This window comes from Podarcis pityusensis (genome assembly GCF_964106645.2).
Source record: "Podarcis pityusensis genome assembly, chromosome: 8".
NCBI lineage: Eukaryota > Metazoa > Chordata > Lepidosauria > Squamata > Lacertidae > Podarcis > Podarcis pityusensis.
Genome location: NC_138033.1, coordinates 82,004,590 through 82,029,836, shown reverse-complemented (window position 1 = coordinate 82,029,836; position 25,247 = coordinate 82,004,590). Strand labels below are relative to the sequence as shown.

General features: G+C 46.8%; 1 protein-coding gene and 1 long non-coding RNA gene across 5 annotated transcripts in view; one reads left to right on the top strand and one right to left on the bottom strand.

Moving 5' to 3' along the window:
- Nucleotides 1-25,247, top strand: part of LOC308483601 — a 202,136-nt gene that overhangs the window by 90,214 nt on the left and 86,675 nt on the right. The gene's annotated exons all lie outside the window — the stretch shown is intronic.
- The window catches only part of HECTD4 (HECT domain E3 ubiquitin protein ligase 4), a 111,942-nt gene that overhangs the window by 9,594 nt on the left and 77,101 nt on the right, over nt 1-25,247 (bottom strand). For 2 of the 4 annotated variants that reach the window (XM_081017223.1, XM_081017225.1), the window contains exons 45-70: nt 24,357-24,460; nt 23,975-24,157; nt 23,685-23,833; nt 23,221-23,300; nt 22,951-23,114; nt 21,651-21,888; nt 19,575-19,711; nt 18,590-18,716; nt 18,173-18,310; nt 17,418-17,554; nt 17,147-17,307; nt 15,695-15,876; nt 15,289-15,494; nt 14,220-14,350; nt 13,684-13,889; nt 13,131-13,310; nt 9,722-11,025; nt 7,671-7,878; nt 6,761-6,984; nt 6,387-6,538; nt 4,781-4,887; nt 3,364-3,487; nt 2,279-2,469; nt 1,965-2,111; nt 1,285-1,404; nt 989-1,144 (exon numbers count right to left, since the gene is read on the bottom strand). In XM_081017223.1, the coding sequence (XP_080873349.1) occupies nt 989-1,144; nt 1,285-1,404; nt 1,965-2,111; nt 2,279-2,469; nt 3,364-3,487; nt 4,781-4,887; nt 6,387-6,538; nt 6,761-6,984; nt 7,671-7,878; nt 9,722-11,025; nt 13,131-13,310; nt 13,684-13,889; nt 14,220-14,350; nt 15,289-15,494; nt 15,695-15,876; nt 17,147-17,307; nt 17,418-17,554; nt 18,173-18,310; nt 18,590-18,716; nt 19,575-19,711; nt 21,651-21,888; nt 22,951-23,114; nt 23,221-23,300; nt 23,685-23,833; nt 23,975-24,157; nt 24,357-24,460 (5,256 nt within the window). The remainder of the gene's footprint in view (nt 1-988; nt 1,145-1,284; nt 1,405-1,964; nt 2,112-2,278; nt 2,470-3,363; nt 3,488-4,780; nt 4,888-6,386; nt 6,539-6,760; nt 6,985-7,670; nt 7,879-9,721; nt 11,026-13,130; nt 13,311-13,683; nt 13,890-14,219; nt 14,351-15,288; nt 15,495-15,694; nt 15,877-17,146; nt 17,308-17,417; nt 17,555-18,172; nt 18,311-18,589; nt 18,717-19,574; nt 19,712-21,650; nt 21,889-22,950; nt 23,115-23,220; nt 23,301-23,684; nt 23,834-23,974; nt 24,158-24,356; nt 24,461-25,247) is intronic. The other 2 variants (XM_081017224.1, XM_081017226.1) reach the window with 2 other exon arrangements.

Here is a 25,247-nt window from a genome sequence, read left to right as displayed (position 1 = left end):
ACAAACATTAATTTATTTGAACCAAGTACAGTGGTGCCCCGCAAGACGAAAACCCGCTCCGTTTTGGAGGTGCTTCGCAAAACGAATTTCCTATGTGCTTGCTTCGCAAGACGAAAATGTCTTGCGAGTTCCTGCGGGTTTTTTTTCCTCCCCCCCCCCTTTTCCCAAGCCGCTAAACCGCTTATCAGCTGATTGGCTAAGCCGCTTATCAGCTGATCGTTAAGCCACTTATCAGCTGATCGTTAAGCCGCTTATCAGCTGATCCTTAAGCCGCTTAACAGCTGATCGCTAAGCCGCTTATCAGCTGATCCGCTAAGCCCGCTAAGCCGCTAATACTGTAGCGCTAATCCGCCAAACCGCTAATGGGCTTGCTTCGCAAGACGAAAAAACCCGCAAGACGAAGAGACTCGCGGAACGGATTCTTTTCGTCTTGCGAGGCACCACTGTATTTAAAGAAAAAACCTTCCAGCCCTGCGATATGATTGAATGGGCAGCTACTATGGTTTACATGTTAGGTCTGTATTTGACTCATCAAAAAGTGATAGAAGACACAGTTTGGGGTATAAAGGCACCGGTGCCAACTAATATTTCAGAATTTTCCTTCATTGCCTCTCCCCAAAATGTGTGCACATTTGCAAGGCCTGCGCCAACAGGTCTCTCTTTTGCTATATCCCCTCCAATGCACATGGGTGCCTATTCTAGTTTTATGTGTAAGGTGGGGTCAAGAACCATCAATAGATTCTTTTTAAAGTGTCTTCTCAGATTTTTGTGGATCTAAAAGGGGGAGTAAGGCACCGTTTTCCTGAGTGGGCTGTATTTGAGGCAGGAGATATACCCTGATGCCTTCTTGCTGAAAAAGATCTGGGTGAATTTTCATATTAAATATTCCCCACTAGCTTACTAAAGTGCTGGTGGCTTGTTACTTCTGAAAATAGTTGCTGCAAGTAAAATTTCTGGCAGCCCATGATGAAAAGTAGAAGCTGCTTACTTGTGCCATGGACCTCCTCGCCTGTGAAGCGAATGTTGAAGGCGTAAGTTGGGTCTCCCCCGCTGGCCAGTTTCACACAGAGTTGTGAGGATGGCACACACGCCAGCTGCCGGGCGGCCTGGCAGAAGTAGGAGTTCTCTGAAGAACGAATCTCTCCTGTGCAAAAGCAGGGAGAGGCAAAGAAATGAGCTTGGTGTGGGCAGGAATTTGAATTCCATCAGCTCCAAAGGCACGCTTCCCTCCTTCCTCCTCCTTTGCTTATTTCTACAGATACAAGCAAAGAAGGACTACCATACCTCCAACAATTTCAAGCGGGTCCAGGGTGATCTCGGGGGCTGCATGATCCGCCGTCCTTTGCACAGTGGCATTTAGCACTCTGTTCATGACAGCCACTTTTGTATCATAAAAGATGAATCCTAAAGGAATAGACACAACAGTTCTTTGTTTGTTAACCTTGGCGGGGGAGAGAGAGAGAGAGAGAGAGAGAGAGAGAGAGAAGCAGACACTTGACCAAGATGGCAGTTTAGGTCCTTAGCTTCTGTTCCAGCAGAGTAATGAAACAAAACCACTTTAACCAAAAGAAAACAGAACAAAAACAAGCAGTACTCATTTAAATGTTAAAGAAAGGAGCCCTGGATATGTATTTTGAAGAATAGATAGGCTCTGACTGATCCACGTTAAGATTTCACAGCAACCTAACAAGGGCACCGAAAACACAGAAAACAGTCAAAAGCTTGTAAGATCACATCTCAAAAGGAAAATTAATCACGACTCCTCTGAAGCACCAAAACCTTGTGATGAAAAGGTGGCAGAACTGACAGGAAAGATCTAAAAAGTTTGATATGTGAATGACTTCTTCACATCGGTCTTTGTAGTGGTGGGAACGACATGATTTTAGTTTCCTGCGTTAGCAATAGGATTATTATTATAACCCTCCAGGGATCACCCGGCCACCCAGTCCATGAGAAGCCCTGACCTTTGGCCTCTTGGAGAAGCGCTGCAATGCTGTTGGTGTACATTTCCGTTTGCCGGAGCTCCACTAGCGGTAGGAAGAACGTCTCCAAAGTGGTGTTGAGGGACTGGAGTAGAGCAAAGCGCAGGCGGAGGCTTTCAATAGGGACGTCTGCAATTGAACAGAGATGTCAGGAACTGAGAGGAAGGGGATGAGACAAAGGATAAAGGCATTCCCAGCCGGGCCATGAGCTCCTCAGCACACCTGCCCCCAAAACTGGTCCAGGCACCCAGTATCTGGGAGGAAGAAGGTCCCACAGCTCAGAACTTCACACATACTCAGCAGGCAGGAAACGCGCGGGTCAGCAGTGTCAGCTGGGTCCAAGTACACTTCATGTGGGTGCAGCCGAGCCGGTGTAATTGCCAGGTGGCGGCAGAGCCGGTTAATGTACTGAACCAGGGCGACGTCCATTTCCAAGGACCACTTGCGGGATGCTTTCTGGGCATGTCTGGCATCGATGCAGGCACACCTGGAGGAACAGGGGCAGATTGAACCCTGCACAGTTGTTGAGCACGTGCATCATAACAAATGTTTTCAACCAGGCACTTGCCAAAATTCACCTCTTGATGGGGCAGGTGTGAGTTGAGTGGCATTCAGCTCCTCTTTTGCAAAAGAAACTTTTTTTGGGGTGGGTGGGTGACGTTAACATATATGAGAGAGTGCTGGAGGTGAAATAGTTAAACAGGTTGCCCAGTCAGGACCCAGGGGGGTGGAGTCAGTGGGACTATAAAAGCAGCTCTGGGAGGAGCAAAGGAAGGAGTCGGTAGAGGAGTTTGTTGGGGAGTTTGTTGGGAGTTGGGTGGTTGGTTGGAGTGGGAGTGAGTTGGGATAGAGTCTGTGGGTAGGTTGAGTTAAAGGTAAAGGTAAAGGGATCCCTGACCATTAGGTCCAGTCGTGGCCGACTCTGGGGTAACAGAGCTCATCTCACTTTATTGGCCGAGGGAGCCGGCGTACAGCTTCCGGGTCATGTGGCCAGCATGACTAAGCCGCTTCTGGAGAACCAGAGCAGCGCATGTAGCAAAATAAGCTGAACAGTTAGGGGCTAGGAAGACAAGTAAATATCTGAGAGGTGGTTTAGTGAGTGAGAGCAGGTAGCGGAAGTTATAGGTCTGGATAGGCACCCCATGAATGTAATTGACCAATACCATTTATGAAACCATACGCTTGTTAAACTACAATAAATAAACGGAAGTTTATGTTTCAATTTAACCCTGACTGGACTCAGTATTGTCCCAGGTAGGGCCTGGGTGGCAGAAGCAGCGAGAAATCAAGTGGTGGCACAGGGATCAATAGACGGTGAAACGTCCGGGGACCCTGTGTGGTCGCCAAAGGGAGAGTGTGGAGAAGAAAGCCAATTCTTTACCTTTCAAAATGAAGGTCATAACCACACGACAAAATGGCTCGCCACACGCTACGGATGTCCTGTTTTGCCCGGTCAATGACAAATCTGTGAAATCCATCTAGTGTCAGGTACTTCTCTTCAGGAACTGAAATGGGTGTGAAAGGTAAACAAAGTATTCGGTGAGTGGGGGGGGAGGGAGAGAGAGACGCGGACTCCCCACTGCTCTAACATGTCATTTCCCCCACTCAGTTTCTAGTTCTTCAAGTTAAAACGCCTCTCCTTCTATTCTAGCTTGGAACACAAGCTCTCAAATGGCATTCATGTGAGATTTTTAAAATATGCAATGAAATAATTTCAAGGCAGTAAAGCATAAGGGCCACACCAAAGAAGAAGGAATAAATCTAGTCCAGATGTTGAAAATAAAGATAGCATATGCTGCAAAGGCTCTCCAGGCTACTGCAAGTGACATGGCTTATTAGACAGTTTTATACAGAGGGGGCCACTCAAACTGGTGGTGAGAATACTCAAAGCAAGACCTTTTCTGACCATCTTAGGGCGTTGAGGCAACCCTGTGAAGTAGACAATAGAAGGTGTGACTTTTCAAGATTCTTGGACCCAGGTCACATCACTGCAACAGCCCCTCCTAGCTATTTTTGTATTTAAAAAACAAACTCCTAAAAAGACGTCCAAAGGGAAGGTTTATACTGGCAGCCTTTCTCAAGCTGTGGGTCCCCAGATGTTGTTGAACTACAACTCCCACCACCCCTAGCTAGCAAGGCCAGAGCTCAGGGATGATGGGAGTTGTAGTCCAACAACATCTGGGGACCCACAGATTGAGAACCACTGGGTTAAAGGGACCAAACTAACATTTGATTCCTGCGTACATTTTACTCCTCCTTTTCTGATAATTTGCAATCATTACTGTTTTGTGATAATGTATTTATAAATATTTAAATAAAAAACAAACAAACGTTTATGGGTTGCAAAATGAGCCCAGGCACAACCTGCTTAAAACCCTGCTCCTAAGGCGCACAGCAGTGGAGCGTTCTGGCCCCCCTATGACAGGGCCAGCAAACAGACACCAACTCATGGCTCAGCCACCAGTTCCTTGACCTTGACCTTGAGCAAGCCACTTGCTCTCACCCTGGAAAATGGGGAATGGCTATGAAGTTTCACAAGAGGGCTTGTTGTAAAGCTATCCGAGATAAGGACTGGGACGTTACATGCTTCCTAAGTCCTAAGTACATCCACTTGTTGCAAATATACAGTGGTGTTGGAGGAAATCTCTTCTGAATGAACGTGTATGAACCCAGATGAGCTTATAGCAGCCAGATGCTGCAAATGTGTTGCCTGGAAAGTATTTTTCACTTATCTCGCCTAGGGAAGCAACTGGGCAGAGTGTTTCTGCAGACGCCTAAAAGAGAAAACGGGCAGCTACCCTCCTGTTTCTTTGTGGGAGACTTGTCAGGGTCCTTTTCCTCAGGCTTGCTTTTCTCTGGGGATTTGGGCTTCACAGTCGGCTTCTTCTCACTCAAAGCAGTCCTGCTAATGTGAGGAAAACCTTCATGTCAGAGAGTATGTTTGCACTGTAGTTGTGCAAAGCAATTGTATATAGAACACAGAGATAATCCAAAGCATTTGTTAAGTCCCAGAAAATACCCAGAAGGATGAATCATTGTTGTTATTAAAGTACAGTGGTACCTTGGTTTCCAAACGCCTCCACTGTCGTACGTTTTGGTTCTTGAACGCCAAAAAACCTGAAGTAAATGCTTCCGTTTTTGAACATTTTTCGGAACCCGAACATAAGATGCAGCTTCTCCTGAGTGCAAGAAGCTCTCGCAACCAATGGGAAGCCGCAGCTCGGTTTTCGAACATTTCGGAAGGGATTCCGTTTGAAAACTGGGGTACCACTGTATCATCAAAATCAAACTTACTACTCTAGCAGGTCCCAGGGAGGGTTATGACAATTTAAAATTCAGTATTAAAAACAGTGAAAACCTTCACAGGGATAGGGTGGGTCCTGAAAACACACTTCAGGGGTCAAAGGCCAGGATAAAGACGTGCACCTTCAGGATGCGGCGGTCACCTCCAGGCTTGACTACTGTAATTTGCTCTACGCGGGGCTGCCCTTGAAGCTGTCCCAGAAACTCCAGCGGGTGCAGAATGCTGCAGTGAGGCTCCTCACAGGGTCTCTGCCATGGGAGCATATTCACCCAGTGCTTTTCCAGCTGCACTGGCTCCGGGTGGAGTACAGGGTCAGATTTAAGGTGCTGGTTTTGACCTTTAAAGCCCTTCACAGCCTAGGACCCTCGTATCTACGGGACCGCCTCTCCCGGTATGCCCCACGGAGAGCCTCAAGGTCCATAAATAGCAACACCCTAGTGGTCCCGGGACCTAAGGAAGTTAGATTAGCTTCAACCAGAGACAGGGCCTTTTCAACTCTCGCTCCGGCCTGGTGGATTGCTGTGCCTCATGAGACCAGGGCCCTGCGGGATCTGATTTCTTTCCGCAGGGCCTGTAAGACAGAGTTGTTCCACCTGGCCTTTGGCTTGGAGCCAATTTGATTCCCTCCCCCTCTTTCTTTTTTCTTTTCCTTTCTCCTCCTGCGATGAGGCTACATTTTAATATTTTAATGTTTCAATATTTTAATGTTGTTTTTTAAGTTGTATTCATTCAACTTGTTTTTATTATTGCTTGTTAGCCGCCCTGAGCCGGCCTTGGCTGGGGAGGGTGGGGTATAAATAAAAATTATTATTATTATTATTCACCAAATTTTAAACAAAAGTCCTCAAAGCAGTTTACAAAAAGAGATGAACCTGATGCCCACTGCAAGGAGTGCCGGACCAAATCCAGAAAGAGGCTTTGACTCAGTGGATGGCTTTCACGCCGTGCATGACTTTTAGTGAGTCCCCCCGCATCCGCTTCCCCTTAAGCCACTTCCTGCATTTCCAGTTGGGGACTGAAGTGCCAAACCGAGAGGCGCTTCAAAGAGGAGCTGCGTGAAAAGCGTTGGGAGCGGAGCCAGAGTGGTCAAAGGATCTCACCTGACACTGTTGAGCACTGCTTTCTCCTTGGCGGGGGGTTTTGTGACAGGCCGTTTGGTGCTCACAACTTTCACCGGGTGCTGCTCTTTGCCAGCCTTGTTGTACTTGCTCTTGTCAAACTTTGGCTTGGGAGCCCCGTATTTTCTCAGGATCTTCAAAGCACAGAAGGAAAGAACAGTGAGGGCTGCAACTTATAAGGCAAGGCTGAGCACATTTGCCAGAAAGAAGCCCCCACAAGTGGCTCCAGAGATCAGGAGGAAAAGGGTTCATACAAGGAAACACAAAACAAATATTTCCCCTAGTCGCAGAGCTTCTCTTTTGGGCATGGCTGCCACTAAAGCACAGAGCAGAGCAATGCAACATTTAATGCTAACCTGGGTGAGCTGATCCTCAAGAACTTTCTTTGGGGGGCGGACATTGGTGAAGAAAGTGTGCAGCAGGTTTCCTGGTGTCTGGGCGTTAATCTGCTCTTTGCTGAGGTAAATCTCTGCCACTTTGGCTGGTTTTGCAGGTGTCAAGCTCAGCATTTGCTCAGAATGGAGGCAGCTTTTAAATATTTCCGTGAGGACTTCGCGGGCACCTGGCACAAGTTTGTCACCTGAGGGAAGTCAAAATATTAAGAATGGCCATGGGACAAAGCCAGTACAAGATCAAACACATGGAAACTTGTGAAAAGACCCACTGCATTAAGGACTCAAGTTACTCTTGTGTAGGTTTTTCACATTTCTGTGCAGAGGCCAGGCTGTCTATTGTAATTTTGTCAACAGAATGAACAATTAGCTTTTGTATTGCATTACGGTTCATGTTTATTTGTTGATACACAACTTTGTTATGTACTGCAATAAATATTTTTCTTAAAAAAGAAAAGAAAAGCCAGTACAAAACAGCTTTCTTCTTGTTTATCCAACACTTAAACCCATCTTTTTGGACCTAGGCCTGAAGACTATTTAATGGGTGTTCAATTTGTTAATCGCTGCCAGAAAACGTGTGCTTCTTGTATCTCTTGTGAAAGACTGTGGCATTGGGCTTCAATTCCCATCAGTCTTGGCCAGCGTAGGCAAAGGTTAGGGGAGAGGGGACTTGTAGCCTAACATCGGGCTGCAGCTTAACGGTCTGGATAACTGAACTCCAGCAGTGCCTTGAACTTGGCTCACTTCACAATGGCAGCAAAACCTCTTCTCTTGCACAAACCCCAATGAAATGAAATGAAGGTCTGCTTCTCAAACACGCATAAGACACATAGCACGAGTGCAAAGTGCTTTCAAAACATAATTGAACACACACCTTTGATGGTCTTGTCATTGAAATAGTCTTCAAGTGCAGGGCTCCCTTGTGTATCAAACAAACTCTGATTCACAGTTGAGACAGTTAAAATCTCCTCCGTCGACATTTCCATGAGCTCATCCTCTCCATCTAGACTCGACAAGCCAATCAAATCGCTGCTGTTAAATAAGCTGGCTCGGATCTTTTCTATCTTGGCCCGGGATCGTATCTATTTTCAACAAACACACAATCCAGGTAAATTATGAAGGTAAATGAGTTATTTTCAATCAATGGCTAATGCTTCTTTTGATCTTATGACTCTGAATTCTTGACCTGCTTTGCATTCTCCCCTACCCTTTCCCACTCACTTCTGACATAATCAATCTGCTCTGCCTCCTCCAAATCCCAAATTCTGCAAAAAAACCAAAAACCAAAACCGAAACAAGATGAAGAACCTATTATATATTTTAGGACTCACCCAACTGCAAATTGTTTTAATCTAATTTAATGTTGTATTTTTACAGTGCTGTAATCTGCACTTTGACTTTATGGTAAAGTGCTGGTAAGAAATTTGTTAATAATAAATAAGAATAAGAATACCATGCAAATGAAATTAAACTGCTGCATCACCACAGTCCATTTTAAGATGGCTGGGTACCAATATAGTAATATCTTTTGCATTGAAATATACCTCATCTTACAAGCCAGGAGAGCCACCATTATTACTTTTTAGCCAGGCCTAGGATCCACTGAGATGAACCAAAGTCTGGCCATGGCCCATCCTCACATCATGTTAGGTGGCTGCATGAAAACACAGCAAAGAGTTCTGTGGCACCTTATAGGCTAATTCATTGTAGCCTGAGCTTCTTTCGTAAGGCAGAAACTTAGTTAAACAGATACACTCATGAACTGCACGCTCTTCCCTCCTCAGCTTTTTCATAGTAGGACAAATTAATCTTTACGGAATCATAGAGTCTCTTTGCTGTTTTGTCTGACATACATGCAAAGCCTCCAAATGCGATGCGGTTTGTTGTGACTCAAGAGAAATGGATGTACGTCTCCTTTCCCTCCCTGCAGCATGGAACAATCTTGACAACTGCAGAGTGCAGGAAGCAGGTTCATCATAGGAAGCAAACAGATTTTCCAATAATCTTTTAATTCAAGCTGCCTCAAGCACATACTTGTCAGCTCTCCACACTAAGAGGTAACTTGCACTCCACACTAAGAGGTACCAAAGTCACAACTAATTGTACGATCAGCCTATCCTATCCAGATCAACCTGCTGTGGTGCAATTATGCTATCCCTTGTCTGTCATGTTAAGAATACCCATCATGTATAAGCAGAGGAGACACATCCTTCCTGCCAAGATCTATATTGCAGTGACAGGGAGAAACCTGGCGATAACACCAATATATATGGAATTCGGCTGGCTGTTTCCTCACTCTCATGGAGACCACCTTTAAAAAAGTGGGAATCCTTGCCCTAGGTGACACATAAGAGGGCAGTGGAAGCTGATAAAGAGGAACAGGGCAGGTCTCCAAGGGCTAGTAAGGCTACCTTAAAGAAGAAGAAGAAGAAGAAGAAGAAGAAGAAGAGGAGTTTGGATTTGATATCCCGCTTTTCACTCCCCTTCAGGAGTCTCAAAGCGGCTAACATTCTCCTTTCCCTTCCTCCCCCACAACAAACACTCTGTGAGGTGAGTGGGGCTGAGAGACTTCAAAGAAGTGTGACTGGCCCAAGGTCACCCAGTAGCTGCATGTGGAGGAGCAGGGAATTGAACCCGGTTCACCAGATTACAAGTCCACCGCTCTTAACCACTACACCATGCTGGCACCACACAGGAAAAACCTGGTGATAACACCAATATATATGGAATTTGGCTGGCTGTTTCCTCACTCTCATGGAGACCACCTTTTAAAAAGTGGGAATCCTGCCTCCTTGCCCTAGGTGACACATAAGAGGGTGGTGGAAGCTGATAAAGAGGAACAGGGCAGGTCTCCAAGGGCTAGTAAGGCTACCTTAAAGGGTTGGCTCCCCTACCGCTACATCCTCTTCTGCGGAAAACAATTACCTCCACAACTGCAAAGCCCTTGATGGGCCTCGAGGGGACCGGCTGGCTGTCCAGAGAAGTAACAGTGTACATAGACCCGACATCCGACACCGATGCAGTTTCCACATTGTCAAGCTGCTCCCCGATACTCCCCAGGCTGCCCAGACTCCCAGTGCTGCAGAGTGAAAGGTCTAAACTCTCCTGGCTGGAAACCACATGTGGCTCCAGCAACCCAGGCGGAATGACCATCTCCAGGCCAGCTTGAAACTGGTCTACGGAGATATCGCTAATGGTCCGCGAGATCCCCTGGGAGCTACAAAGAGAGGCTTGGCTGGTGGAAGCAGAGGCACTGATGCTCATGGCAGGCGTGACGCTGCTGGAGCTGCTGATGTCCAAGCTGTCCACGCTGCTGGAGACCACAGGCTTGTCCATCTCGGTCTTACATTCCCCTCCCTCCGCTTTGTCCTTGGTTTTCTTAGGCTCCTCCTCCTGGACTGGAATGTAGATCTCATCTTTGAAGACACCGCCGTGGGCATTGCAGGCCTTGCGGATGGCGCTCCGCACAGTACCTTCCTCCAAGTGGGTGGGGATCCCCGAAATCACCAGCAAGCGGCTGTGAGCAGTTGTCCCAACCAAGGCCTGGCAAGCATCGGCCACGGCATCATTGGTCACGCCCAGCCCCTGGGGATCCTTCTTTGTTAGATGCCTGAGGATTATCAGCAAGGTGAGCGCCCGATGGAACCACAACATGTCCTCTGGCTTGCTCCCGCCGATGCTCAACAGAGCGGTGTCCGTTTCGGCAGCTCGGGATGAAGTCCGCTTCCCTGAAGATGTCGTCTTCTCTCGCTTCATTTTAACCTTTTTCCTCTTTGACAGGAGGCTTGGGCTCTGCGGGGTCTGCCCAGGAGACGATGAAGAGGAGGAGGAAGAATCGCTTAGATTTGGGCCGCTGGTCGAGGACATCACATTGGCTGTGATGCTCATGTTGATCGGCAAGGTTACTTCTGCCACGGCCAGGCAGACCTCCATCAGAGCATGAAAGTAAGTGGAAAATCTCCCCTGGTCAGCTCCTCCAACCCCAGATCCGCCACAAGCATTTCCAGATGCCCAGTTTTGGGTTTCTTCATCGTACAACCTGTGCAGTTCTGACTGGAGAGCCATCAGCATGGCCAGGCAAGGGTTGAGCTGAAGAGCAATGGAGGAAGACAACCCTGCTGGGTTCTTCTTCTGCTCTAGCCCATGAATTTTGCGAAGCAATTCAGCTAGGAGATGAAAGAGCAGTTCCTTCACACAGGCTGCCATGTTGATTGTCCACAGGAAATTCCCTGGAAATGTGCAAACAGAATGGGGAGTCAGGTTTTTTTTTATTTACTTATTTCATAAAATTTATACACAACTTGACTGTAAAAAAAGAAAACTCAATGGGGGTTACGGCATTTACAGCAGAATGTACTCCTATTTATAAGTAAGTTTAGAGATTAGCAGCCTAAAATGGAATATGCTTTTTTGCTCCAGCTTGTGTGGAAGCTGTAAAGACAGCACCCCATCCTTAGCTAGCCATGTCAAGAGTGCTCGCCTCCAGCCTGCATGCATTAAAAAACCAAGTCTTATTGTTACCAAGGAAAAGCAGGAGCAGAGACTCTGGGCCTCCCCAGAGCTCAAAAGATGCCATGTTATAGGACATACCGTATTTTTCGCTCCATAAGACACACTTTTTCCCTTCTAAAAAGCAAGGTAAAATGTGTGTGTGTCTTATGGAGCGAATGCAGGGGGGAGGCAGGTGGGAAAAGCCCCCAAGAGCCGCACACAAGCTCTGTGTGACTCTTGAGGGCTTTACCCCAGGAGGGAGAAGGGACTGACTGGCCACGTCAGTCCCTTCTCCCACCTCGTAAAAAAGCCCGCAGGAGCCGCGCACCCTTTAAAGAGCGGGCCGCTCTTGGGGGCTTTTCCCTGAGGAGGGAGAAGGGACTGGCTGGCTGCGTCAGTCCCTTCTCCCACCTTGTAAAAAAGCTCGCAGAAGCCGCGCACTCCTTAAAGGGTGTGCGGCTGCTGTGGGCTTTTCTATGAGGTGGGGGAATTCCCCCACCTCCCGCAAAAGCCTGCAAAAGCTGTGCGCTCTTTAAAAGGTGCGCGGCTCCTGTGGGCTTTTGCGGGAGGTGAGGAATACTCCCAGAGCTTGCCTGGGCTTCCCCTGCCAGCCCCAACAAGCTCTGGGAGAAGCGGGCAGGCTGTGCGCAGCCTGTCTGGTGCTCCCTGAGCTGCTCTTTGGGGCTGGGGGGCGGACCCGGGCTTCCCCTGCAAGCCCCGACAAGCTCCTGAGCAGCTCTGGGGTAGCCTGCGAAGCCTCCGCAGGGCAGCGGGATGAAGGCTCCCCGCTGCCCTGCAGAGGCTTCGCGGGCTACTCCAGAAGCCAGAACAGCTAGAGAGAGCGCTGCGCAGCGCTCCCTCTAGCTGTTTTAGCTTCTGCCTTAGCGGCGCAAAGCCTCCGCAGGGCAGCGGGGAGCCTTCATCCCGCTGTCCTGCGGAGGCTTCTCATGGCTATCCCTGGCTTTTGCGGGAGGTGGCGGAAGGGACAGAGTGTGGCTCTGTCCCTTTCCCCACCTCCCGCAAAAGCCAGGGATAGCCGCGCTCCCTTTACAGAGCCGCGCAGAGTGTGTGTGGGGCTCTTGGGGGCTTTTCCCCAAGGAGGGAGAAGCCCCCAAGAGCCACACACACACTCCACGCGGCTCGTGAAAGGGAGCGCTGAGCAGAGCCTGGGATGCATAGAGGCTCTGCTCAGCACTCCCTTTAAATAATATTTTTTTTCTTGAGTTCCCCCTCTAAAAACTAAGTGCGCCTTATTGTCAGGTGCGCCTTTTGGAGTAATAAGGTAGAGCTGGTGTTGTGCCTCCCCAGAGCCATGGACATCGGTTGCATAGTGTAGGTTTCTGGGTGGCAGGAATTGGGTCTCTTTAACAGGGCACTGAAATTGACCAAAGCCTATTCACCAGAACTGGAATCCTAAATCCTACGAACTGCTAATTCTCCTTATTTGCCATTCATCATTACCATTACCAAAAGGAGGGCAAGGGGATGGGGGGGGGGAGAGAGAGAGAGAGAGAGAGAGAGAGAGAGAGAGAGAGGAAGGAAGGAAGGAAGGAAGGAAGGAAGGAAGGAAGGAAGGAAAGAAAGAAAGAAAGAAAGAAAGAAAGAAAGAAAGAAAGAAAGAAAGAAATCCACATACATATCAGATCTCTGCTGCATCCAACTGGGGCTTTTAACTCTGGGCAGCCCAGCAGGGAGGTGGCCACAGGGTGGCACATTGGAAGGGCTGTCTTAATGTTTTTTTAAGCTCATGGCATTGGGGCCGTTTTGTCACTGTAGTTTCCAAAACATTATTCTATTTCCCAACCCATGGTTGTTTGTGTACAACAAGGAGCTCCATTCTCACCAAGGATTTCCACCACTTGCAAGAGAACAGAGGCAGGGATTGTGTCCAGCTCCTCTTCAGATTTTCCGTCGCCATTCTCGAGTTTCCAGGTCAGCAGCTGCTCTGCAAATGCCATCGCCAGGGGAAATTCCAGGGGAAGGGAGTGCAGGATGAGCACAGCTCCAGGAGGCGGTGACACTCCTTGAATGAGACCCACAGAAATAAGAGTAGCCGCTGAAGTTTGCTTTCAGCAATGGTGTTATATGCATTATTAAAAAGGAGACTTGTGGCAAAGAAAAATCAGCCCCCACCCCTTTAGCTTCCCCAAGGAAAAATCCTTGAGCAATGTGTACCGCCAGAATTCTCAAAGGAAAGGTTTAAAGAGTGGGGTTTTAAAAATCAATTATAACATGATGAGAATAGCTCTTGGGTAAATTAAGATCTCTCAAGCTAGTATCTCAGATCCTGAACAATATTGCTCCAGCCTCTATTCATGACATGCAGTTATGATATACTGCTGCAGTTATCAATCCCTATTCCAAAGATGCTTTTGTGTGTGCATTTTAAATCTTACCAAGTTTGATGTGGACCTTGTCTGTGGATATGATGACGGAAGGATACTGATTGGTTGTGGGGGGTGGCGTCAAGCCTGTGTTGGTTGGAGAAGCATCTCGAGGGTAGCACACAGCCTCAATGAGGTTCAACTGGCCACTTCTCTTCACTTTGTGACCAAGGCCATAAACAAGAATCCGAGCCCAGGGAGCCTTATAAAGTGAGGAGCTACAAAACAAAAAGGAAAGTTTCCTAACGGTGCAACTCAAGAAGCTTTTAAGAAAACAGACCCAGTAGTCTCATCTTCAATTCCTTTGAAAGCTCCTTGGGGGCAGGGATTTATCATGTCACCTGCGTTGCTCTGTAAGGCAACAGGACTGTATCGCTAGTGACATTGTACAAGATACTGTCATTATCATGACATACACTTTTCGCTTTCTGTAACCATGGTGTGGCTTGGGGGAGGGAAAATCAGTATTTTGGAATTCTTTGGTGGGCAGGTAGATTTTTAAAGCCGGTTTCCCTCCACCCTCATTCTCTTTGCTCGCAGCGACTTACTCTTTGCGGAATCCAGACTGACTTTCCTTACAGGACACAACTATAAAGGCTGCGCCAGGGAAGTTCACGTCCATGTTGACTTTGGATTCAGAAATGGGAAACTCCTCAGATGGGAACTGTTCGGGAGCATTCTGAAAAGCAGAGTTTTTTAAACAGTTATAAACCAGAAGTTGGAGACACAGCCATCCATTCTACCATTTCTAAATTAAATTGATGCTGAGCTAGGCTAGCTAGCTTGGAGCTGATCTGGAGAGACCCTATATCTCAAAAACTTATGGAGTCAGAAGATGCCACCTTCTTAAGCTACAGAGGAGCTGAAAAGGCAGTCCCTTCCTTATAGTTCACCAAGAAGGGGAACAAGCAAGAGCCAGAAAGCACAATCCTGCCAGGGACTCCAGCATCACCCGACCTTTTCTCAAAGGGAAGGGGCTGGCTTTCTTTGGAACAGGGGCTGGATGAAGGTGTTTTCCTCTCCAGCAGCTCTTTTCTCCTATGGATAAGGAAGGAGTCTAAGAAAGCCCTTCTAGTCCAGCACCTTGTTTTCACAGTGGCCAAACAGTACTGTTTGTGATGTCCAGCAGCTGGTATTCAGAGGCACAATGCCTCCAGCACTGGAGGGAGAGCATAGCCAGCAGTCGTTTGTGCTCTGACCTACTTCAGAGCCTCCTCTGATCTACTATAAATACAACATATAATATATTTCAAGATGGCGAATGGGCATTTTAATCAAAGAAAGAAAAGCCTGAATAGCTTTGAGAATGCTTTTTATGAAACTATAATAGAGACGTACCTTGGAAGTCAATCAGAATCTGTTCCGGAAGTCCGTTCGACTTCCAAAACATTCAGAAACCAAAGCGCAGCTTCTGATTGGCTGCAGGAAGCTCCTGCAGCCAGTCGAAAGCTGCAGAAGCCACGCTGGACGTTCAGCTTCCAAAAATCGTTCGAAAACCGAAACACCCACTTCCAGGTTTCGATCGTTCAGGAGTCTATTTGTTTGGGAGCCAAGGCGTTTGAGATCCAAGGTATGACTGTAAATTAAAATGTGATATTGGAGGGGGGGGGGACTTACCTGCAAGAAGGAACAGATCTGTTTTGTCAGATCGAGCAGACTCTCCTCTCCCTGATGGAGGGTCCGAGCAATAGCAACTGTGAGCCACTCCTGGACTGTTTGGGAACTGCCTTGGTAGAAGAGGTCTGTGGCTGAGCAGTTCTGGGAATGTATGCAGTGCTGGAGGGACTGGGCCAGGAGGATAGAGCTGGAGCTGATCGTTCCATCTGTCAAGTGAAAAAGGAGACATGGCTCAACTCACTCATCTTTGGATATCCATTTTATCTTCATCATATTACAAGAACAAACTGATCTCAACAGCTACAAAGACTGAATTGATTAAACAAATAAACAAATGTGCACACTATCTCATTTATGAATATGGTTAAAACTACTGTACTATTTGCTTTAAAAAATCCCATTTTACCAGGAAGAGGTGGTGCCAGAAGCTGATTGGATAGCAGCTGGAGGTGTTCTAGAGTGATGTCCCGAATGGCAGGGATGTGAAACAGGTGAGTAAACATGTGAGGAGATTTAGGGGCAAAAATATTTAGAAGAGCCATGCGGCAGTACAGCCTAGCGAGTGCAGCTTCACATCGTAAAAGTTCTCTGTAAAAAGAGAGATAAAGAAAACACATATTTCAAGGGTCTTAAAAAAACACCTCTGTACACACACAGTCTTTTGTCCCTGAACCTTCCGAACCAAAGTAAGATGTTTTTCAGTTTAGCTGGGTCCTATTTGTAAAATTGCAGGGCTTAAGTTCCTATAGTAGCTTTGCAAGGGAAGAATGGGAGAAAAACAAAGCTTAGCCACCCCCGTGGGGTTCATTGGGCCCCTGACCCCCAGCAGTCCCACCAGGTCTAGTGGTCACCAGCTGTCACTGCCATCTCTCTGTGTCTGATCAGCTGTATTAGGGCATTAGCAATCCCTTAGGACTGAAAAATGTGTGTACTTTCCCCCTCTTCCCTTCAACTGTATTCTAAATATGTGTGGTACTGCTTATATTCTTTCACTAGATGGCACTGCAACACAGCTTGCTTTGGCTGCACCAAGAAACAGCAAACAGCACTACAACAGCATCTAGGGACAAAGTGTTAGCATTCATTCCTGAGAAATAGTTGTTCCTTTACTATCTGTGGCAGTGAAGGGCAAACCTCTCCAGTTGAATAGGACAGGTTACAGGAAGACTTGTGAGTAAAACTACCAACTAACCCTGAATTAATAAAAGAATGAACAGAAATTAACAACTGTTAAGTGGCGAAATTAAAAAAGAATCACATAGATTCTATAAAAATGGAAAATAACCATTATCGGAACGTTAGTTGAACTTTGGTGAAGAAGGTCCTTCATAAACACTGTCAGGTTTTCTTTTAGATGTCAGAAAATATTTTATTACACAAAGCTACACCTCTTGGAGAGGGACGCGGGTGGCGCTGTGGGTAAAACCTCAGCGCCTAGGACTTGCCGATCGCATGGTCGGCGGTTCGAATCCCCGCGGCGGGGTGAGCTCCCGTCTTTCGGACCCAGCTCCTGCCCACCTAGCAGTTCGAAAGCACCCCTAAGTGCAACTAGATAAATAGGTACCGCTTTATAGCGGGAAGGTAAACGGTGTTTCCGTGTGCTGCGCTGGTGCTGGCTCGCCAGAGCAGCTTTGTCACGCTGGCCACGTGACCCGGAAGTGTCTGCGGACAGCGCTGGCTCCCGGCCTCTAGAGTGAGATGAGCGCACAACCCTAGAGTCTGTCAAGACTGGCCCGTACGGGCAGGGGTACCTTTACCTTTACACCTCTTGGACCGCAGCAGAAAGACCCTGGATGTAGCTGCAAGGATAACGGTCTCAGGTGCACGCTCCCTCCCCAATGCTTTGATCTTAATTTACCTGTGAATCTGAATGTTTGTATTGTCCAGAGAGACCAGGCCATTTGTTGCAGTCCTCCTATAGCCAGCAGGTGGTCGTTCAAGCATATCAATAGGGTACCAGTATCTGACCAAGACACCTTCGCTCCTGAGATAAGTCTCTACCTGGACAAGCTCATTCACCTGAAATGACAAAATGTTTTTCACCTGACAACTCTGCGCCTTTGTGACGGGCTACAGTAGCCAAAATGCCAGAGCCACCCCACCCAAGCTTAAACATAGCTTCCACTTGCCGAATCAACGTCCAGAACAACTCCGTGGAGCCCAAATGTCTTCAACATCCCACGGATAGCAAACTTAGGCAGGGCTGTTCCTACGGCATTGGTGGCCACGTTGTTACTATCTGGGCAGCGGGTGACGACGGTGAGACCTGAAACCAAGAGAAAAGTGGTCTTAACATTGTGATCTTTGGTAAGTTGAAGCTGGGCCTTCTCAAGGAGGCGGCCCCCTTGCTAAAGCTAGCAGCTGCTCCTACGTCTGGCCTATACAGACCATCCCAAGCTAAAAATGTGTGAGACGTAGATAAGGACTTGTACATCCCCCAATCTGTGGCCTGTTGTTTGTGGTTATCATAAAGCAAGTCAGCTCTTGCTGCCATGTCTTCTTGTCATATTGTGTTTGTAAGGCATCAAGGCCTACAAGAAAGCAACACAGGATCACGGTGATGAGAAGCAGGGCCTCTGACTTAGCTCCAACTATGATGGCAGCTAAATTCCTTCTGCTTCGTTAGTCTATAGGAACAGAGTGTGGGTGTTCACACATCCACGCCCAACATTTCATGGCTGCAGCCTCAAAACGGTGGTTGTGCTGATGCGGGTGGGTGAATGAGTAACTGCAGCACACCCATCCCAAGAAGACCTTTGCCTGCTTCTCAGCGGAGGTGGCTCACTCATTCTGTTTGGAGCCATCCAAGGCGAGGCCCTGAATCCACCCTTAATCTAACCCAGGGAGAAGTGAGGTCAAAGACCAACCCCCTCCCAAAACGTACCTTTCCGAACTTTATCAATCGTGAACTTATTGGCTTCGTCTTTGATATCCTCAATTGTGGGAAGGTACAGGTCTCGAGGGATGCCCCCGTTTTCCTCATAGAGGAATTCCACTGTTTGCCGGGCTATATCAACCATTCCTGAAACAAAGAGCATCCTTCAATTATGCAAGCCTATGGAACAGCTTGAAGGCTAGCAGTTTGGATCACTGGGAGCGAGACCTCTCAGGCAATGGCTGAATGAGCAGGTCACTACAGGCCAGAATCTCTAGCAAACGTGGAAAACCTTTTATGAGTATCTAGCTCTGTATTGAAGCAGAGGAATAAGCACTAGAGCAAAGGTTTGCCAGTGTGGGTATTAACAAAGGGGCCTGGAAATTGGTGCTAAATTCAGAAGAGAAATGCTTCTGGTGGACTTACCCAGCTGCAAAGCTCCTTTAATTTGATCCAAGCCAGACTTCCTCTCTGCTTCATTGCGGAACCGCCTTCTAATTGTAGGGAATACTTTGGTCTCCCAGGCTTTCACTAGCAAGGCATAGTGATCCTCCTGCCAAGGGAAGCCAAGCATGTCCATGTCAGATTGAGGGAGGGACATCAGTCCACCCAGCCACGGAATATTTATCACGACAAGCAGCAGCTCTCAAGAGGTCTAAAAAAGACTGAGAGCTTTTAAATGCAAAACATCTTAATTAACCCAGAGGTATGCCTCCCACCTCAACACACACACATAAAAATCCAAGAAAATGAACATCATGCAATCTGCAGTGTTGAAAAACCGGAGTATCTACAGTATATCCAGGTTTTGATCTGATCCCTCCTTGTGTGGAATCATGGCATTTAGAAAAGGGTGGAGAGGTCTATAGATTTGCAGAAAAATACAGAATTCTGTTATGGGGTGAGTGCAGGAAGCATCTATAAGAAGGCAAGCGAAGAAAGAAAGGCGATGATAATTGAAGCTGAGGAGTTGAGGGAATCCACTTAAGTGAGGCAGCTGGCAGCTACACTGATGATAATCTGTAAATGTGGGAACTGGTGGGCAGACAAAGTACCAGGTGGAGACTGCCCTGACAAACTCTTCCTTCCTAAGCTACTATGTTTGTTCGTGTTATTTTCAATCCGTCATTCGGGTGGAATCTGGAACCTGCTTAGCATAGAACCATGTGATGCTGTCAAGGAGATACATATGAGATCCAGTACGGGTTGCATGGATATGGACAACCAGCTTGAGAGGTCTACAAAAGAGGCAATGTAGAAGCTCTGTGACTTTCTACATCAGATGCCAGAACACCCAGAAGCAAGCATTTGAAGCGAGCTGAAATTTGTTATTGTTAATGTTGAAAGTCTGAAACAAAAAGCAACTGAGCATGTAAGAACCCCAGTATGGAGGTGGCCTCGTTCTGCTTACCCTTGGGATGTCATCATCGTCTTCGTCATCACTTTCATCATCTGCAATGGGAGGAGGGTGAGGCTCAGGGCCCGATGTGATGAAGTTTTCATAGCTGAGTTCCATCTTATAATGGCAAGAAGTGTCACTGTCATATTCTGTAATCAAGCAAGAAGTCGGGGCGGGGGGGGGGAGGACGAGGGAGAGAGAGTTGTGCCAATCAACAAATTGGATGAATGCAACATGACCCTTAGTTTAGAGGAAAGCTTCCTGATAGTGCTTTTGTCACAACAATGGGAGGCTGCAAATGGGTACATACATATGAAGCTGCCCTACATGGAATCAGGCTAATTGGCCTATCTGCCCCAGTGTTGCTGACTCCGGCTGGCAGCATCTCTCCAGGGTCTTGGGGAAGGAAAAGACTTCCCAGTCTTGCTAATGCCACCAGTGGCTTCAAATCGTGATGGCTAGAAGTTACCTCCAGGAGCAGAGGTAGCAAACCTGTGAACACCAATCACTAGGCAGCAGCAGCAGTGGGAGAGGACTACTGCCCTGATACTGGATCAGGCATCTTGTTCTCACAGTGACCAACCAGATGCCCTTGGGAAGCCTGAAAGCCTTGCTTGTGGACTTCTTAAAGCAGGCATAGGCAAACTCGGCCCTCCAGTTGTTTTGGGACTACAACTCCCATCATCCCTAACTAACAGGACCAGTGGTCAGGGATGATGGGAATTGTAGTCTCAAAACATCTGGAGGGCTGAGTTTGCCTATGCCTGTCTTTGAGGCATCTCCTTTGGAAAACAGGTTGATGGACAAGATAGGCCTTTCATTTGATCCAACTAGTCTCTTTTCTTACCTTGGGTTGCCATATTTCAAAAAGTAAAAACCAGGAAACCCCCAAAGTTGTTGAGCTTTTTTTTTTAAGGACCCTCCCCAAAAAAGGGATTTATGATTGCCTAAAAAACAGGACAAAGCGCCACATTTTGGAAATTACCCCCGGATGTCATTACTGCCTTTGAAATCCAGACCTATGGCAGCCCTATTTTACCAGAAATCTGAGACATTCTGCATGCATATTGTGTGCTCTGTCACTGAACTACAGCTTCTCACTACTGGCTAAGGGGGAAATATCATTTTGATTGCCAATAATCTAAGTGATTCTCAAAAGGTGAGTTAGAACCACAATAGGAGACAAAAGCCACCTAGAGGTAGCAGGTAGCACTGCCAACAGCAAAGCTTTGAAAGGAACAACAAGTGTGTGACTTTTGCAACACTGGGTGGAATCAGTGGAGGATCAGGAGTAAAACTGACTCTAGATTACAGTTTAGAAATGGCTAATATACCTTGTAACATTGAAACTGGTATAACTGGAATAATCAGCTCACTTCTGCAAATGGGGCACTGGAGTTGGCCTTGGGTTCAACTCCCTGCTCCAACTCAGATAAAATATGAGGCTATGCCGCACAATTGCAACCAGTTTTAAACTACCATGCCAACCTCTAAGGAACTGTGGGTTTCTCTGCTACAGATCCGAAAATTCTTCTTATGGAAATACAATTTCCAGAGTGTATAGTGGTGCAAGACAAGTCATGACACTTAAACTGGGTCAGGTCTACAATGTAGCTACGCCTTGCATTTCAGATCCTCATTTGCAAAGGCCGAATGTTCATGGCCTACATCCTAGGGCCATCATAAAAACTAACAAGAAAAAGTTTTTGATTCCTTTCCAAATTAAGGTATTCAAGAAGTAATAGTAATAATAATACAGTGGTACTTCGGGTCAAGTACTTAATTCATTCCAGAGGTCCGTTCTTAACCTGAAACTGTTCTTAACCTGAAGCACCACTTTAGCTAATGGGACCTCCTGCTGCCACAGCCGCACGATTTCTGTTCTCATCCTGAAGCAAAGTTCTTAACCCGAGGTAATATTTCTGGGTTAGCAGAGTCTGTAACCTGAAGCGTATGTAACCTGAAGCGTATGTAACCCGAGGTACTAGAGTTGCATGCACTTAAATGTCAGTTGCTGTCAGAACTCCAGTCACCCTCCACTGGCACGCCTAGTCTGTTTTGCTACTAGAGGGGAGCTGCTCTCCTTACGTTGCTGAGCTGTGGCCACAGCGGCAATCCGGCAAGGCGGCCCATGAGTCCCTGGGTCGGAGGCGGTGCTGGTGCCTGCATCGTTATCGCTATCGGAAGCCATGGCAAAAGGCAATGCTTCAAAGTTGGCACTTATTTCTTCTGCGAGGTCGATGCAGAGGTCGGCGGCGTTTCGGTGAGCTTGGCCTTCTGCGTAGGCAAACTGACGAGACCCAAAATTGGCTCGGACTTTGGTGTTCTGCAAGGGGACGGAAGCAAAGCAGAAGGGGTCAACTTGTGACCGCTTTCAATCTTACGTTCTTTGCTGTACTCTGGCAACAGAGGGTTGTGTTGGGCTTACTAAATACTTCTGAGAACTACGGTTTCTGTTGCACAATAACCCAAGAAGAATTTTTTTAAAATGGTATTACTAATAATGCAGTTGTTGTGCAAAAATGAAATTAGTATTAGAAAAAGGAAACATGAAAAGATACTCCACTGTGCTATTAATAATATTGAATATTGAACTCTATATCTAATTATTTGGGTTATTTCTAGCCAGCTTCTCAATTCTGCTGGACGCCTAAATCAGGATACAATTAAATAATTTTAATAATGCATATAAAGTAACAAGAAGAGATCCAGATGAAGCCAAGAGAGGACATTAAAGCAAGCTACTAAAGCAGTAGTCCGTCTAAGAAAGGAAGATCTGAACAGCCAGGTTAAAAGGGGCAAGCTCCTGAATCTGTTGCTGGGAATCCAACGCCAAGCCTTATGGAAACTTATTTATAGATCTCTCTAACCACAAAAAGAATTTTTCTCTACAGAACAAACACATCAGTGCCAGGATACGGGTAGCCAATGTGGTGCCATTCAGACGTTATCTGGCTCCAACTCCCATCAACCCCAGCAAACATGAGCAATTGTCAGAGAGTATGGGGAATTGGATTATTTTTCATTATTGCTGTTGTTATTGTATTATTATTATTATTATTATTATTATTATTATTATTATTATTATTATTATTATATTTTTTCAAAACAGAACTAAAAAACAACTTCCAAAAGTGAACATCAAAAACAAGGTGAAAACAACCTAAAATACAACAAGATGTATAAAAACATTTCATTTCTTCCCTTAGATGTGTGTGGGCTGGTTATGATTACATAATAGAGAAACAGAGAAAGGTACTTTGCACAAGAACAGGGGGTTTTGCCATAATTTTTGCTCCACATGTTCAAAGGCCTGGATTTAAGAATAGGATCATGGGTCAAGCTGTGGTGAACTCTAGCTGGGAGATACAGAGGGTGTTTAACCTGCCTTTTTCTGTATATGGACGACAGGCCACATTCCCCCAGACACATCCTCCAGATATGGCCCCAACCGCAGTCCACAGTATGTAAAATACACCCGGCCTTTGGCTGGCTGCCCTGGAGGAGGAGGGGTGCCTTCTGCCCTTTCCCAGCCAATGCCTGCAACATCACCTAGGGGAAAAGAAAAGGGTTAAAAGGAAAAAGGTTGTTTCTATCCCTCTGCCACTCCTGATGTGGCTCTCATAAGATGCTTGCAGGTTAAGCATAGCCGACATACCAGGAGAGAGGGTCACGTCCAGTCTCACACTTTTCCACTGCAGCAAACTGGAACCGTTGTAATGAACAGCCCTTCCATTGCTGAAACCATGTGAAGAAAGGGGTGAAGCATTAGCTGGAGAAACAATTCACTTAATATTTCACTTGAGCACTAGGAGTATTAAGTCCCTAAAAGTAAACTTCAACAAGCCCATGCTCCATTGTTACCATACTGAGATAGCAAAAAACATTCAGACCTTTTGCGGAGCACCAAAGGGCATACAAATGTAAATGGATGTAAATGGGCTTAAGCTCAATACCTGGGGCAGGTTACGGAAGGAAGTTACACAGAACACCAACACCCACCTCGCAGGTCTCATTCTGGGACCCTCATAACAGAAATAAAGGTTGCCTGATCATGAGTTCCTTAAGATATCCGACACCAGATACTGATACAGCTTCACAGTAGATTTGTTTGCAACCTACTTGTGGAAGAGGCAGGTGCCCACGGGGTTGGTCCACGCTCCATCACGCTTTTCTGCTTCCGTGGCAAAGCCAAATGAAACAATCGGCCCTGTGTCATCATCTGTATCTCCGTAGGACACTATCTCAATCTCCCAATAGAAGGATGGTGCCTGGAGAAAGGGACAAATCACACACACAACCATCCAGGGATTAACCCAGAATAAAAGGCACTCCCCAGCACCTTCTGAATCAGTATTTGTGCATGCTTGAACACAGGTGAAGAGGCAACTATACCCATCACGAATTCTCACCTGTACCGGAACTGGTGATGTGGCGTAAATGAAGGTGCCACGAGGCAGCCCTCCACCGGCACTGGGATCCGCAAGGAAAGTCACGGCTGTAAGATGTGAGGAGAACATACAGGCTCGCACAGGTGGGAAGACCCTAGAAGGATTCCAGGTGACTTCCTTGGGCTGAACCAAGAAGAGAAGGGCCTGCATTTAATTATACATAACTGCAATGTGTAAACTGGTTTTTTTGCCTGCAAACTCCAAAGTACACTTAGCAGGAGACATTCATGAACAGATATGCAATTGGACATTTTATGCTGTAATACTAGCTCATCATCTGCCTTCTTCAGGCACCAAAACAGTTCAAGGAGGAGGCAGGCTAAGCCTCTGCTTATATATTTACCTGCCTTCGGTCTGCCTGGAGAGGTGGCGGTGGGGGGCGAGCGCTGTCACGATACAGCATCCTTAACCTTTCACACTGCACTTCTACAACAAGGAGCCGCTCCCCTAGAAGATTACAAACAAAGCCAGCAACAATGTGCCCGTCAGACATTAAGATGAAAACAGGGCCATTCACTTCACGGAGTCCTCCTAAACTATATTTTTAACATCTGAGTGTGATCTCAAAGACCTCCAAGGTAGAATTAGCAAAAGAGTAGCTAACTAGCGAAGTCAGATTGTGACATGTTGTTTCAGCTGCTTATTCATACAGTGGTACCTCGGTTTAAGAACAGCCCTGTTTACGAACTATTCGTTTACAAGCTCCGCAAAACTGGAAGTAGTGTCCCGGTTTGTGAACTTTACCTCGGTCTAAGAACAGAAGTCGAACAGTGGAAGGGCACCGGCGGCAGGAGGCCTCATCAGGGAAAGTGCGCCTCGGTTTAAGAACGGTTTCGGATTAAGAATCGACTTCCAGAACGGATTAAGTTCGTAAACTGAGATACCACTGTATTAGTTTAATCCTGCCCTTCCTTCAAGGAGCTTAGGATGGCAAACGTGGGTTGTACCAAAAACTCCATTTCACCTTCACAACCTCTCACTAAGAAACTGAGCCAAGACCATCCAGTGAGCTTCAAGGCTAATACTCTAGCCAATATACAACATGGACTCCCCAGTTAGATTATACTTCTGCCCCTTTCGCAGTAGATGGTAAAGGTAAAGGGACCCCTGACCATTAGGTCCAGTCGTGGCTGACTCTGGGGTTGCGGTGCTCATCTCGCTTTATTGGCCAAGGGAGCCGGTGTACAGCTTCCAGGTCATGTGGCCAGCATGACTAAGCCGCTTCTGGCGAACC